The sequence below is a fragment of the Eurosta solidaginis genome, chromosome 5, assembly GCF_040869045.1.
Source record: "Eurosta solidaginis isolate ZX-2024a chromosome 5, ASM4086904v1, whole genome shotgun sequence".
Classification (NCBI taxonomy): Eukaryota; Metazoa; Arthropoda; class Insecta; order Diptera; family Tephritidae; genus Eurosta; species Eurosta solidaginis.
In genome coordinates, this window is record NC_090323.1 from 254,301,409 (window position 1) to 254,315,138 (window position 13,730).

The window sequence follows — 13,730 nt, forward strand, 5'->3', positions numbered from 1 at the left end:
CTTTTTTCCACTCAGCTTCCGATTGTGCATTATTTATTGATTTATTTCTAATAATAAAAGTACATATAATTATAAGAGTACCAAATTTCAAAACAAAAAATTACTTACATTTTGTTTTCCTCTCGTTCGCCTGTAAAATATTAGTGAACAAATTTGGGTTTCCCCGCTGTTCATTTCGCCCGAACAAAGAGTTGCCGATATGGTGAAATCTTTTTCGAACACGAAAAATTCTTTTGCCATCCTCTGCGATAGGGTGAACAAAAACTGTGAATATTTTCGGGCGAAAAAAAAAACTCGCGATAAGGGTGATTAAGCTTTTCCTCCCTCCTGAAGTTCAGCCGGCCTTAACAAATTGGATCGGCTCCATGCCAGATGACGTTTTAGTCATCATAAGCGGTATATGCCTAACAAAAATTAGCTCTCTGGTGCATCAGGCACAGGGCTAACCGCCAATGCGGAAGAACCGTTCTAGTATTATTTATTATGAAACATATGGTCCCTAATTGTAGGAGTAACCCTACAAGCAAAAAATAGCACAAAGTATCTAGGAGTTGTACTAGATAGTAAGTTGTCGTGGAAACTCCATGTGGAGGAGAGATTAAGGCCTCGCGACAGCTTGAGTGCGGGCCATATGGCCATAGTAGTATAGCCCCATCTAATATCGGGCAAACGGAATATATGGTCCCGTGTCTAAGCTTCGGAAGAGATCTTGGGGCCACAACTGAACCGTAGGGTTGGTGCTATGGTGCAAAAATGCTAGAACATACTATACACGTGTATACCGATGGTTCTAAATCTACGGAAGGGGTCGGGTCTACTGTTTACTGTGTCGATCCAGAAATAAATATACCCTGCAGATTATTGCAACGTCCTTCAAGCGGAAATTATAGCAGTGAAGAAAGCATCAGAAATTTTGGGAAGAAGCGTGCTTAAGCTGCAGTAGCGTTAATATATATAAGATAATCAGGAGGCGATTGATGCAATAATCTCACACAGTACTTCATAAAGAAGTGTTGTGGAATGCAAAGAAGCATTTGAAAAACTTTGCTCAGGCCGGCCCATACATCTATACTGGGTTCCGGTGAAAAAAGGGTAGAAAGTAACGAAAAGGCCGATGAGTTGGCAAAGAAGAGTGCAACACTCGCTGAATCGACGATCCACGTCCGAATCCGTTTGGGTGAAATCAAAAGGGAATTGAATTTGAAACATGTAACACAAATCCATTCGAATCCTAACATTTATTTTATATTCACAATTCTTTATATTTGCAGGTAATTCGTTGAATCATTTTAACCTTTTGTAAAAAAGGCTATTTTTTTCAACTCCGTCTTGTAATTAGGTAATTTAAAATCATTTCCATCAAGCAGGAAAGGCAAGAGCGCGTGGCTGCAAAATTTCTAAGATGTCCAAAGCTTACGGTATAAGACTCACAAAGTTGCTCATATCTTTGAAGAAAGACCTGTTTGACATAAAGTAGGAAACTAAAAGGCCGAACGAAAATGATGGAGAATACCATTGCTAGACGAAATTCGTTTGAGCTATCGTTCGCAATACAGAATGAAGAACTAAGCTAGGTTCTAGAAAACGTCTAGTATGTGCTAAGAGGATGGAGTTATTCTATAAGATAAGTCCTGATTGTGGTTCTTCGTTTGGTCGTAAAACAAATTCTTATAACACTATGAACACATTCAGTCTATGTGAGATCTTTATTTATTTATTTTGTTTTGATATATAATTAAAGAAAACAAAATTTTCTCGGTTTTTTAATTCGGTTTTGTATCGGAGGACGTGTAATGCCAGCTATTAACGCTGCAAGCTTATCCATAGGGGCTTTAGTCGGCTTGGTAATTGGATATGGACTTTGGGAATTAGCTCACGCATTCAAACCTATCAAAAAAACCACGAATGATGATAGCCGCTTAGGAATTTTACGCACGACATTTGTAAATGAGGAAAAGGCCGACAATAATGTAACGCAGTTAATTGATCTCTACAACTTTACTTACATCATGAATCAATTCGGCTGTACACCAAATATCCATGCATTGGTACTCGTACCCTCGGCACCAAATAATCATGAAAAGCGCAAGTTAATACGTCAAACGTGGGCGAATTTTGTTGAACTACCATTACATAAGAATAGCATTCCGTTTCGTGTAATCTTTCTGCTTGGTCTACCTGAAACCAGTGACACTCAGACTGAGCTGGAACGTGAAAATTTCGAATATGATGATATTGTGCAAGGCTCATTCGTAGATTCTAACAAAAATATGACATACAAACATGTGATGGCATTGAAATGGTTTCTTACCTATTGCAGCAATTCGCAAATCTTAATCAAAGTGGATGATGATGTTTTCCTAAATACTCCACAATTGATGATTTACTTACATAATTCGATGTTGCATAATGAGCTACCAAAAGGCACTACAACCTTGTCGCCAATCACTACAACCACCAACACTACAACCGATGCGAGTAAAGTTTTGTTTCGGCAACGAAGAGATGTCTTGATTTGTAATCGAAAGAACGGTGGGCGAGTAAGTCGTAGCTATCGAAATAAGTGGCGGGTCACTTATGATGAATATCCAAAATCCACTTACCCTCCCCACTGTCCGGGCTATGGTATTATTTATACACCCGATATAGTAAAACGTTTATATCAAGCAGCACAACGAACTAAGTACTTTTGGATTGATGATGTTCATATAACTGGAACCCTTAACGAAAAGCTTAATATTAGCATTATACCAGCTTTTGATTACACTTATCGTTGTGACCGTAATCGGCCAAAGTGTGATAGACTACTCGATTCCAAGGTGAACAAAATTGATAAGCTGGAGTTTTTATTCTCTTTACCGCCAAAGCCTGAACAAATGAAGAGTATGTGGCGTGAAAATGTTGAAAGAGTATGGAAATATATGTCTGAGGATAAAGAAAATGGATTATCTCATGATAATGCGCTGGAACTGATCCCGTGGTAGCTAAGTGGTAAGACACCGAGCAACATCCATTTGGCTTAACATATGTAAGCTGCACGAGTATGTGCTTTGAATTTGTAGAGATATTAAAGGAAATAAATGTAAAAACGAAACTAAAAAAAATGTCTAACCTTTCCTTTTCCATCCTCGAGACTGTCGCTAAGCATTTTCCTGAACTTTCAATTACTCCCACAAACCAATACACGACGTTGCCGAAGTGGATAAAGACTTTAACTAGAAAACGTTGCTTCCTTAACGCCAGGATTGGCAAGAAAGTGTTCTGCAGTTTCAAAGTTCAGCCAATTCTCAAACCTACACCGAGTTACTTCGTTGTCGGACATTACAATATACCAGACGACTCGAAAATGGAGTAGGGAGCTGGGGCTCGAATGCACTCAATACATATGTAAGTACATCAGTGGTATCGACTTTCTGACCCATGCAGTGTCTTCCGTCAGACTGCTTAGGACAGCGCGTTCTCAGACGGCAATGTATTGATCTTTGTCGACAGCCAGGCAGCCTAAGTGGCATTAGAATACAACTGATAAAGGCAATATCTTTGCTGTACCCCTTGGCACGAACATATTTAATGGACTAGGTTTGCAATGTAGATGGCAGGGAAAGGTTCCAAAATGAAAATAAGCGAGGCGGTCAGCTTCCTAAGGCCACCGCAGGTTTATCTCCTGAGGAAAATCGAGGAATAAAATATTCGGAAAAGGAACCTACTTCCTTCTCATGCTAAACAAATTTGCAGTAAGAGTTGTTATTAGTTATATCCCCGGGCATTGCGCGATTTGAACGGATGCTCCGATGGCCAATACTAAGAAGCTCCGTACATCACTTTCTCTTCCGATGTCCAGGACTGTAAACGGGTTTTCAATAGTCTGGCAGAAATTGGAAAGGAAGATATTTCGCTAAGTTCATCAGAGAAAGCAAGACGTTCGTTAAGAACTACTGGGAAGTAATCTGGTTGGACGAATGGGCCGCCACCCGGCACTGCGAGATCATTCACAGTGGACAGAAGTGTCTCCAAGTGGAAATGTGGGAATTTCCCATGGAAGCCCTATCTACCTAATCTACTTATCTGTCTCCTGATCAAAGAACACCATACCAAATTGATAATGTCGTGATCGATTGCAGGCAAGCTTCAGTGTACTATATGCGATCACGCTACGAAGTTCAAATATCGACTCGAACCATCACACTCGGCAGCGCTCCTGCTTACAGAGAGAAATTTTCCTTTCAATTATTACATACACCGGGCGTCGTAGGGTTCCAGCTAGCCGAAAAAAATGGTATTTTCTTTGTATGGAAACATCTCACGCTTAAGAGGTGAGAGAAGCCTACTTATATGAGTTCTATAAGCCTCAGATGTGAACTGATAGCACGTTCTGTGTTTATGTGCTATACTCGCGAGGGCAAGGCTTCGGCTAAAGTTATCACATCTGGAGGCAACAATTATGCTGAGTTGTAGACTTTTGCCAAGAGGACGAAATTATTTTATAATATCACTGAGCCTTTATAGGGGCTTTCCCGTTAGGTCTTCAAACAAATACTGGTAAAACTATGGCTTCATTCACTTTGCGCAAGGCATTCATTGACAGACCAAACCAACCTAACGTGATAGGATTAATTTCGAGAGTTCTACAAAAAAATCCCGCTGTTGATGGAAACTTTCAAGAACGAGGGCCACTTCTGCCTAATTAGAGCCATGTAGGGAACGTTTTCCTTTTTTGTTGGATAACGAGGGTGGAAACAAACCCAATACCCCGACCCCTCACGACGATGTGCGCCTTACGCTAGCCGATTAGGACGAACTTAAAAAACCAATATCCCCGACACATAAAGCATAAAGTGCCGGGAAACTTTGGATTACCGATTAAGCTGTTTAAAGACGGCCAAGGGGAGTTGGTGTAGAGCATGCATAACCTCCTTAGCAAAATATGGTCGAAAGAGTGCGGGTTTCCGGATTAGAATTGTTTGCTCTGCCCTATCCACAAGAAAAACGATACCGAAAAAAGCACTAGCTACCGTGGAATCGGCCTACTTAATATCGCGTGTCCTTACCTAGACCTAAGCCCAAGGTAAACGAACTGATTGGCCCTTATGAGTGCGTCTTCAGATCTAGTAAAACTATTATTGACCACATCGTCACTATTCACAAAATCACTATAAGATAATCGACTTCCGGCAACTTCTTGTCGACGTCAAAGCAACTTCAACAGCGCTAAAAGGAGTTGCTTGTACTAATCGACGAAAACAAAAACGTTCTATAAGTTTCATCAACCTGCGCTGATGTTTGGATCGGAACTATGGACATTGTCGATAAAAATGGGATGGCCTTTGAAGTATTCTAGAGAAAAGTTCTTCGGTCGATTTTTGTCCGCTCGTGTTGTCAACGACCTACAGTGAGTTGCGAGAAACAGGCGAAGGAAGATTTGGTGTTCATCTATGCGGGTAATAATGATGACGGTGATGATGATTTTGTTTAAGTTTTTCGTATGATTCATTACATTTAAATACGTACTCTGGTTTAACTGTATTTTTAAGGCGACATCTGTGGGAGTTCGTAGAAAGTGCCTTAGCAAAACTGCAAACCTTTTCAATTGTACTGATTCGCGCGGCATCTGTTGGCACATTTAATACAGGGTGCACAATCAGTTCGAAAAAAAAATATTGTAAATGTTGAAAATAATTAAATAGGGGGAGCAGATTTTCTTTCTCTGACCTCGCAATCGTTTTGTTTGTTTCTCTTGTATGTACGTACATTCATCACACAGCCATTTGTCAACCTCTTGCGCGGGACATTCTGAGCTCCCTGCATAAAGTCCAATTGCAAACGCAATCAACAACCTTTGCACGTCAACAGGTGTACTCAAGGTCCCATTGAAACACACATATGGTGAAGTCTCCTACAGTCGCTTATGTGTGCGTGTGTGTATGTATACAAAATTAAGTAGCTCGAAAAACATCTAATTAGGGTAAATCGATACACTTAGATACTCCCATAATTATGAACCTACATTCTTACTTACATAAGTCCTCTACTTGATTTGATTACGTTGCACCTTTCAGGTCTTCTCTTTCACCTTATTTATATTTTCTCCAAATATAGGTTTCTAGCTTTCCGCTATTTGATCTTTGGTCTGTGTTCTAGGGTCTCTTTGGTTTTTGAGGTCTGCCTGCTGTCGGGTATCGTTTGTCTTAGTTGTGGGCTGTGGTATATACTATCAGATATCTAGTGTTTGGGTATCTGCTGTCTGGTCTATAGACTCTGAGCTATGCTTTATTATTTTTATTGTACGATATATTTGACATCTGGTCTAAATATTCAATAGTCTAGAATGGACTGTTGCTATTGAAGGGTCTGTGGTTTCTTTTGTTCAGAGAACTTTTAGTATTTGGGTTCTGGTCTCTAAGTTCTGCTCTCTGGACTACGCTTTTGCCAGTGATCTCTGGTCTGTGGTGCCAGTTTTTGATTTGGTTTCATCAATACATACACTTTGTCGCCCCCGTTGCCTGGCCCAGAGTTCTAACTGTGCCTCGCTTTACTGGTACATACCTTTTCTGACTTCCAGTGTCTGATCCTAATGTTATCAACTTCTGGTTTCCCTGCCGGTTTATAATTTCGGAGAGTAGCTGGATCTGGTTTCACTGGAACGCAGCGTATCTAGTATTTTTATGACTGCTTTGTTTAATCCCAGACACTGTCGCTCATTGGTTTTACTGGTGGAATGATTTTCCGGCCTCCGGTGTTTGATAACAGATATTATTTGGTCTCTTGCTTCACTGGTATATACAAGTTTGTACAAATTTATGTAAGCAAAGAAGCTAACTAAGACTACAAGAAGGACCGTTGTAATACCGCATAAAATAACGGTAACACAAGATATAATATCATGCGGAATCAGTGATATATCCGCCGGGTATATGCGGTACTGATGCGGAAATACATGGTTGTGCCAAAAGCTGTTTAGTGAATTTTGTTATTTCCGCAGACCGCCTTTCAACCACCTGTCCTTAAAGGAAACCCCCCCTCTTTAAGAGGTAATATCTATTCAACATTTACTTAGCTTTCTTCTTAAAGGAGCAGACTACACAGGGTCAGCGGAGCTGGAAATTCCAACAACAATCCACATCCAGTTAAATAGCACCCATTCATGTTAAGGTATCCTAAACTAACTTTGATCGCACCACAAATGAGCCTTGATTGCTGCTGCCTATCCGATTAGATGTTCGTCTCGCTGTTATTTATCACCCCGTCTATTTAGTACATATGAAAAACTTTAGAGCTTTAAAGTCTATGAAAAGATACAGAAAGGCAACTATTGGATATTGGCAAATGAAAGATAGCAAATGTCTTGAATATAAAGAGAATGACCAGTTCCGTTCCGCCAGTGTCAAATACCATAGGGCACTTGTTGTAAAATGCGTATATGTATGTATGTATCTTATCGGACATACATATTTATACATATGTATATATTTACTGTCGTCTCTGTGCGCGTAGGCATCCGTTGTTCACCAAAATTGATGATCTCAAATATGTCCACTACTTTTCATTCTTTATGCGTTTCCTGCACTTCACTGTATTGGCGCGTCGAAGTACGAAAATTACTCTCGTTTACAGCTTAAAGTAGCACACACCTACTTACATACATTTCCACCATTAAGCAGGCGAAAATGTAGCACACCAACGACAAGATATCCAGTGGACTGATGCACGCGCAAATCGTTGTCGTAAGTAGTCTGGGATGTCGACGAAGTTCTGTCCGTACGTACACTTAGCTAAAGTTATGGATCAGGGATTGCATATAACAGTTATTAGCAGAGTTTTCGTTTAAAGGTTAACCAGAAAAAACAATTTCTTGTCTGCTCTGTTGGAATTAACATAATGTTTGGTTATTATACGAGTCTTCATATAATTTTTATTTAAAATGTAAATCAGAAAAGCCATATTAGGCCTGATCGTATATTTCTGGGGTCATGCCAGGGACTATTTCCAGGACCAATTTAGGGATAATTTCTGGACTGTGATACACCGATTTGTAGCTTTGTGATTATTTCCAGAACAATTTTAGTACATTTTGGGATTATGTGCACAATTATTTAGTGTTCATTTCGGAACTGAATCGTCTTGACTGGCTTATATGTGCGACTATTTTGGTACTATTTTGGAATCAACTAGCAGGACTGTTAGTATAATCGGACTCTTGGTATTGTTACGAATATTAGCAACACTAAGGGGTACTGCCATCTCTAAGCCGATGCTAGACAGCGCCTTGTATGCACATCCATAAATCAATCATTATGTCTACACATATGTATATACACGCAGCTGAGAAGCAACGCTCAACCACATGCATATATCTAAAATACTCCCGAAAGTATGCAATGAGAGAAACTATAAAATCGTGCAATTGTAGTTACAGCTGAGAAATTTGATAGCTGATGGCCAACTAGTAGATTCTGGAAATGGAAGCGCCTAGAAGATGCGAACGAGGAAATCAGAGAGTATAAAAGGCAACAATAATTCAGTTTTGATTAAAACGCTATCTGGCGAGCAATAGCAGTATTATTTATTGTGAAGTACTTTATTAAAGGCCATTTTTCCATTATTCAATATTGGAGTTATTTATTCAACAGTTTTGTGATTCGAACTTAGTAGAAGAATTTGTGAAAACAGTGACTTTGTCAACAAATTTTTATGAAAAAGTGGTGGCGGATTAGGCAAAATGCCGCCGTCTGAATGCAAAGAATGCTTGGTAAAACTAGTGCAAATAGACGATGCGATTTCATGTTCGGGTGGATGTGGATTTTTTTTCTGCATAAAATGCAGCAACATGAAAAGAACAGAAATTAAACTATTGAGTGAAAATGCTAATTTAAAGTGGTTTTACAATCAATGCTCGGTATGTGATACTAATACCAAATTTATTGAAATAAAACATTTGATACAAAGTTGTTATCAAAGGAGACTAGGAAAGACAGAAATGAAGGATATAATTGAAGAAGCATTATGTCACAAAATACAGCAGCTGAAAGTTAGTCTGATGACTGATTTCAATTCACTGCTTGAACATAATGTAGAAATTAAAATTAATCAAATGAGAAAAGATATTCTGTCTGAGTTATCACAAACAATAGAAAATAATAGCGAAAAATTAAATGAAGTTTTGGCGGGTACCAGCCTAAACAACAACACAAATGTAAACAAAACAAGTAAGGAAGGTTAAGTTCGGGTGTAACCGAACATTACATACTCAGTTGAGAGCTATGGTGACAACATAAGGGAAAATAACCATGTAGGAAAATGAACCGAGGGAAACCCTGGAATGTGTTTGTATGACATGTGTATCAAATGAAAGGCATTAAAGAGTATTTTATGAGGGATTGGGCCATAGTTCTATAGGTGGACGCCATTTAGGGATATAGCCATAAAGGTGGATCAGGTTGACTCTAGAATGCGTTTGTACGATATGGGTATCAAATGAAAGGTGTTAATGAGTATTTTAAAAGGGAGTAATCCTTAGTTCCATAGGTGGACGCCGTTTCGAGATACCGCCATAAAGGTGGACCAGGGGTGACCCTAGAATTTGTTTGTACGATATGGGTATCAAATTAAAGGTATTAATGAGGGTTTTAAAAGAGAGTGGTGGTAGTTGTATAAGTGGTCGCCTTTTTGAGATATAGCCATAAAGGTGGATCGGGTTGACTCTAGAATGCGTTTGTACGATATGGGTATCAAATGAAAGGTGTTAATGAGTATTTTAAAAGGGAGTAATCCCTAGTTCCATAGGTGGACGCCGTTTCGAGATACCGCCATAAAGGTGGACCAGGGGTGACCCTAGAATTTGTTTGTACAATATGGGTATCAAAAGAAAGGTGTTAACGAGTATTTTAAAAGGGAGTAATCCCTAGTTCCATAGGTGGACGCCTTTTCGAGATATCGCCATAAAGGTGGACCAGGGGTGACTCTAGAATGCGTTTGTACGATATGGGTATCAAATGAAAGGTGTTAATGAGTATTTTAAAAGGGAGTGATGCTTAGTTCTACAGGTAGACGCCGTTTCGAGATATCGCCACAAAGGTGGACCAGGTGTTACCCTAGAATTTGTTTGTACAATATTGGTATCAAAAGAAAGGTGTTAATGAGTATTTTAAAAGGGAGTGATGCTTAGTTCCACAGGTGGACTTCGTTTCGAGATATCGCCATAAAGGTGGACCAGGTGTGACCCTAGAATGCGTTTGTAAAATATGGGTATCAAACGAAAGATGTTAATGAGTATTTTAAAAGGGAGTAATCCTTAGTTCCGTGCCACCGTGGTGTGATGGTAGCGTGCTCCGCCTATCACACCGTATGCCCTGGGTTCAACTCCCGGGCAAAGCAACATCAAAATTTTAGAAATAAGGTTTTTCAATTAGAAGAAAATTTTTCTAAGCGGGGTCGCCCCTCGGCAGTGTTTGGCAAGCGCTCCGGGTGTATTTCTGCCATGAAAAGCTCTCAGTGAAAACTCATCTGCCTTGCAGATGCCGTTCGGAGTCGGCATAAAACATGTAGGTCCCGTCCGGCCAATTTGTAGGGAAAATCAAGAGGAGCACGACGCAAATTGGAAGAGAAGCTCGGCCTTAGATCTCTTCGGAGGTTATCGCGCCTTACATTTATTTTATTTTATTTTTTTAATCCTTAGTTCCATAGGTGGACGCCGTTTCGAGATATCGCCATAAAGGTGGACCAGGGGTGACCCTAGAATTTGTTTGTACAATATGGGTATCAAAAGAAAGGTGTTAATGAGTATTTGAAAAGGGAGTGATGCTTAGTTCCTGAGGTGGACACCGTTTCGAGATATTGCCATAAAGGTGGACCAGGTGTGACCCTAGAATTTGTTTGTACGATATGGGTATCAAAATAAAGGTATTAATGAGGGTTTTAAAAGGGAGTGGTGGTAGTTGTATATGTGAAGGCGTTTTCCAGATCGCGACCAAAATGTGGACCAGGGTGACACAGAACATCATCTGTTGGATACCGCTAATTTATTTATATATGTAATACCTGCCAAGATTTTAAGGGTTTTTTATTTCGCCCTGCGGAACTTTTTCATTTTCTTCTACTTAATATGGTAGGTGTCACAACCATTTTATAAAGTTTTTTCTAAAGTTATATTTCGTGTCAATAAACCAATCCAATTTTTTTTTAAATTATCTTCTTTTAAAAGTGGGCGGTGCCACGCCCATTGTCCATAATTTTACTAATTTTCTATTCTGCTTCATAAATTCAACTCATCTACCAAGTTTCGTCGCTTTATCTGTCTTTGGTAATGAATTATCGCACTTTTTCGGTTTTACGAAATTTTCGATATCGAAAAAGTGGGCGTGGTTATAGTCCGATAATGTTCATTTTAAATAGTGATCTGAGATGAGTGCTCAGGAACATATATACCAAATTTCATCAAGTTACCTCAAAATTTACTCAAGTTATCGTGTTAACGGCCATGCGGAAGGACAGACGGACGACTGTGTATAAAAACTGGGCGTGGCATCAACCGATTTCGCCCGTTTTCACAGAAAACAGTTAACATCATAAAATCTATGCCCCTACCAAATTTCAAAAGGATTGGTTAATTTTTGTTCGACTTATGGCGTTAAAAGTATCCTAGACAAATTAAATGAAAAAGGGCGGAGCCACGCCCATTTTGGAATTTTCTTTTATTTTTGTATTTTGTTGCACCATGTCATTACTGGAGTTGAATGTTGACATAATTTACTTATATACTGTAAAGATATTAAATTTTTTGTTAAAATTTTACTTAAAAAAAAAATTTTTTTTAAAAGTGGGCGTGGTCCTTTTCCGATTTTGCTAATTTTTATTAGGCGTACATATAGTAATAGGAGTAACGTCCCTGCTAAATTTCATCATGATATCTTCAACGACTGACAAATTACAGCTTGCAAAAATTATAAATTACCTTCTTTTAAAAGTGGGCGGTGTCACGCCCATTGTCCAAAATTTTACTAATTTTCTATTCTGCGTCATAAATTCAACTCATCTACCAAGTTTCGTCGCTTTATCTGTCTTTGGTAATGAATTATCGCACTTTTTCGGTTTTACGAAATTTTCGATATCGAAAAAGTGGGCGTGGTTATAGTCCGATATCGTTCATTTTAAATAGCGATCTGAGATGAGTGCTCAGGAACCTACGTACCAAATTTCATCAAGTTACCTCAAAATTTACTCAAGTTATCGTGTTAACGGACGGACGGACGGACGGACGGACGGACATGGCTCAATCAAATTTTTTTTCGATCCTGATTATTTTGATATATGGAAGTCTATATCTATCTCGATTCCTTTATATATGTACAACCAACCGTTATCCAATCAAACTTAATATATTCTGTGAGCTCTGCTCAACTGAGTATAAAAATTACATATGCACAAGCAGCCTCACAAAGTGAAAATAGGATTGTTATTAAACCGAAAGACAAAGCAAAGAAAAATAAACACGCCAAAGTAGCGCTTAAAACAGTCATCGAACTGTTAAAAACAGTCATCGAACCAACCGAATGTCATGTCACAGCAGTAAAAGATATCAACAACGGTGGGATGGGATTTAAGGGGTTGTGTAGCGCAATATATAGCTTCTCCAACCCAATTGTCAACCTCACCTTCGAGCGGCGAATCCCGTTTCACTAACAGACGAGGCTCTGGCGACCCCAAGCTCCTCATGGAACTTGGGGGTGGGGAGGGAGGGATGGCCTGAAGGTTTAATGTGGCCATATAAATCGTTCCCGAGATGGTCGGGCCAGCACCTTAATGGTTTTGTGTTACCGGAGCGTATCGGATCTGTATCCGACAAAGGACTATCACATCGATAACACTCCCCAAAGCCTTCGGGGAGTAACCTAATCGCTACAACAACAACAACAACAACGGTGGGATAGTAGTGCAATGCAAGAATAAGGAATCATGCGAACTATTGCAGAAAAAGATAACGGAACAAATTGGGAATGAATACGATATGGAAAAAACAAAAGACAAGAGAGAGATTAAAAAAATATTTAAAGTTATAGGTTTAACTGAGAGGCTTAGCAGTGAGCGATTGATAGAATGTATTACAAAACAAAATAGCATATGTGAGGGTAAACAATTCAAAATTGTAAAGGTTTTTGAAAATTAAAGTCGAAGAGAAGAATGCTTCAATGCTCTTGTTGAAACAGATATAGAAACATACGAAAATATTATTAAACAAAAGAGAATTAATGTAGAATGGAACTCTTGCATAATTACTGATTATGAAAGAGTATTTAGATGCTTTAAATGTTTGGGATTTAATCACAAGGCGGTTGAATGTATCAATAAAAAAGCATGTAGTAGATGTGGAGGCAATCACGATTTCAGAGATTGTGTATCAAATGTATATAATTGTGTAAACTGTTGTGAGCTAACCAGAGAAATTGATAGAGACCGATGTACACCATGCTGCGTTTAGTAAGGAATACCCAGCATATAAAAGATATATTCAAAGCAAATCCAAAACTAGAAAATAGCAATTAAATATTCTAATTTGTCTTTATCTTAATATAAATAGTATTGTAAGTAATAAAAATGAATTAGAAAGACTGATCGAGATTAAAAATCCAGCGATAGTATTTTGCACTGAAACATGTACCACAAATGTCGTAACAAATCAAGAGTTGAAAATAGAATCCTACAAATTAGTACGTTGTGACTCCCATAGTAGGCATACT

General features: G+C 38.9%; 1 protein-coding gene across 1 annotated transcript; it reads left to right on the plus strand.

Moving 5' to 3' along the window:
• Positions 1-1,793: 1,793 nt before the first annotated feature.
• Positions 1,794-2,984, plus strand: LOC137254402 (beta-1,3-galactosyltransferase 1-like). Its single transcript, XM_067792033.1, has one exon. The coding sequence runs from the start codon at positions 1,794-1,796 to the stop codon at positions 2,982-2,984; it is 1,191 nt and encodes a 396-aa protein (XP_067648134.1).
• The last annotated feature ends 10,746 nt before the right edge of the window (positions 2,985-13,730 follow it).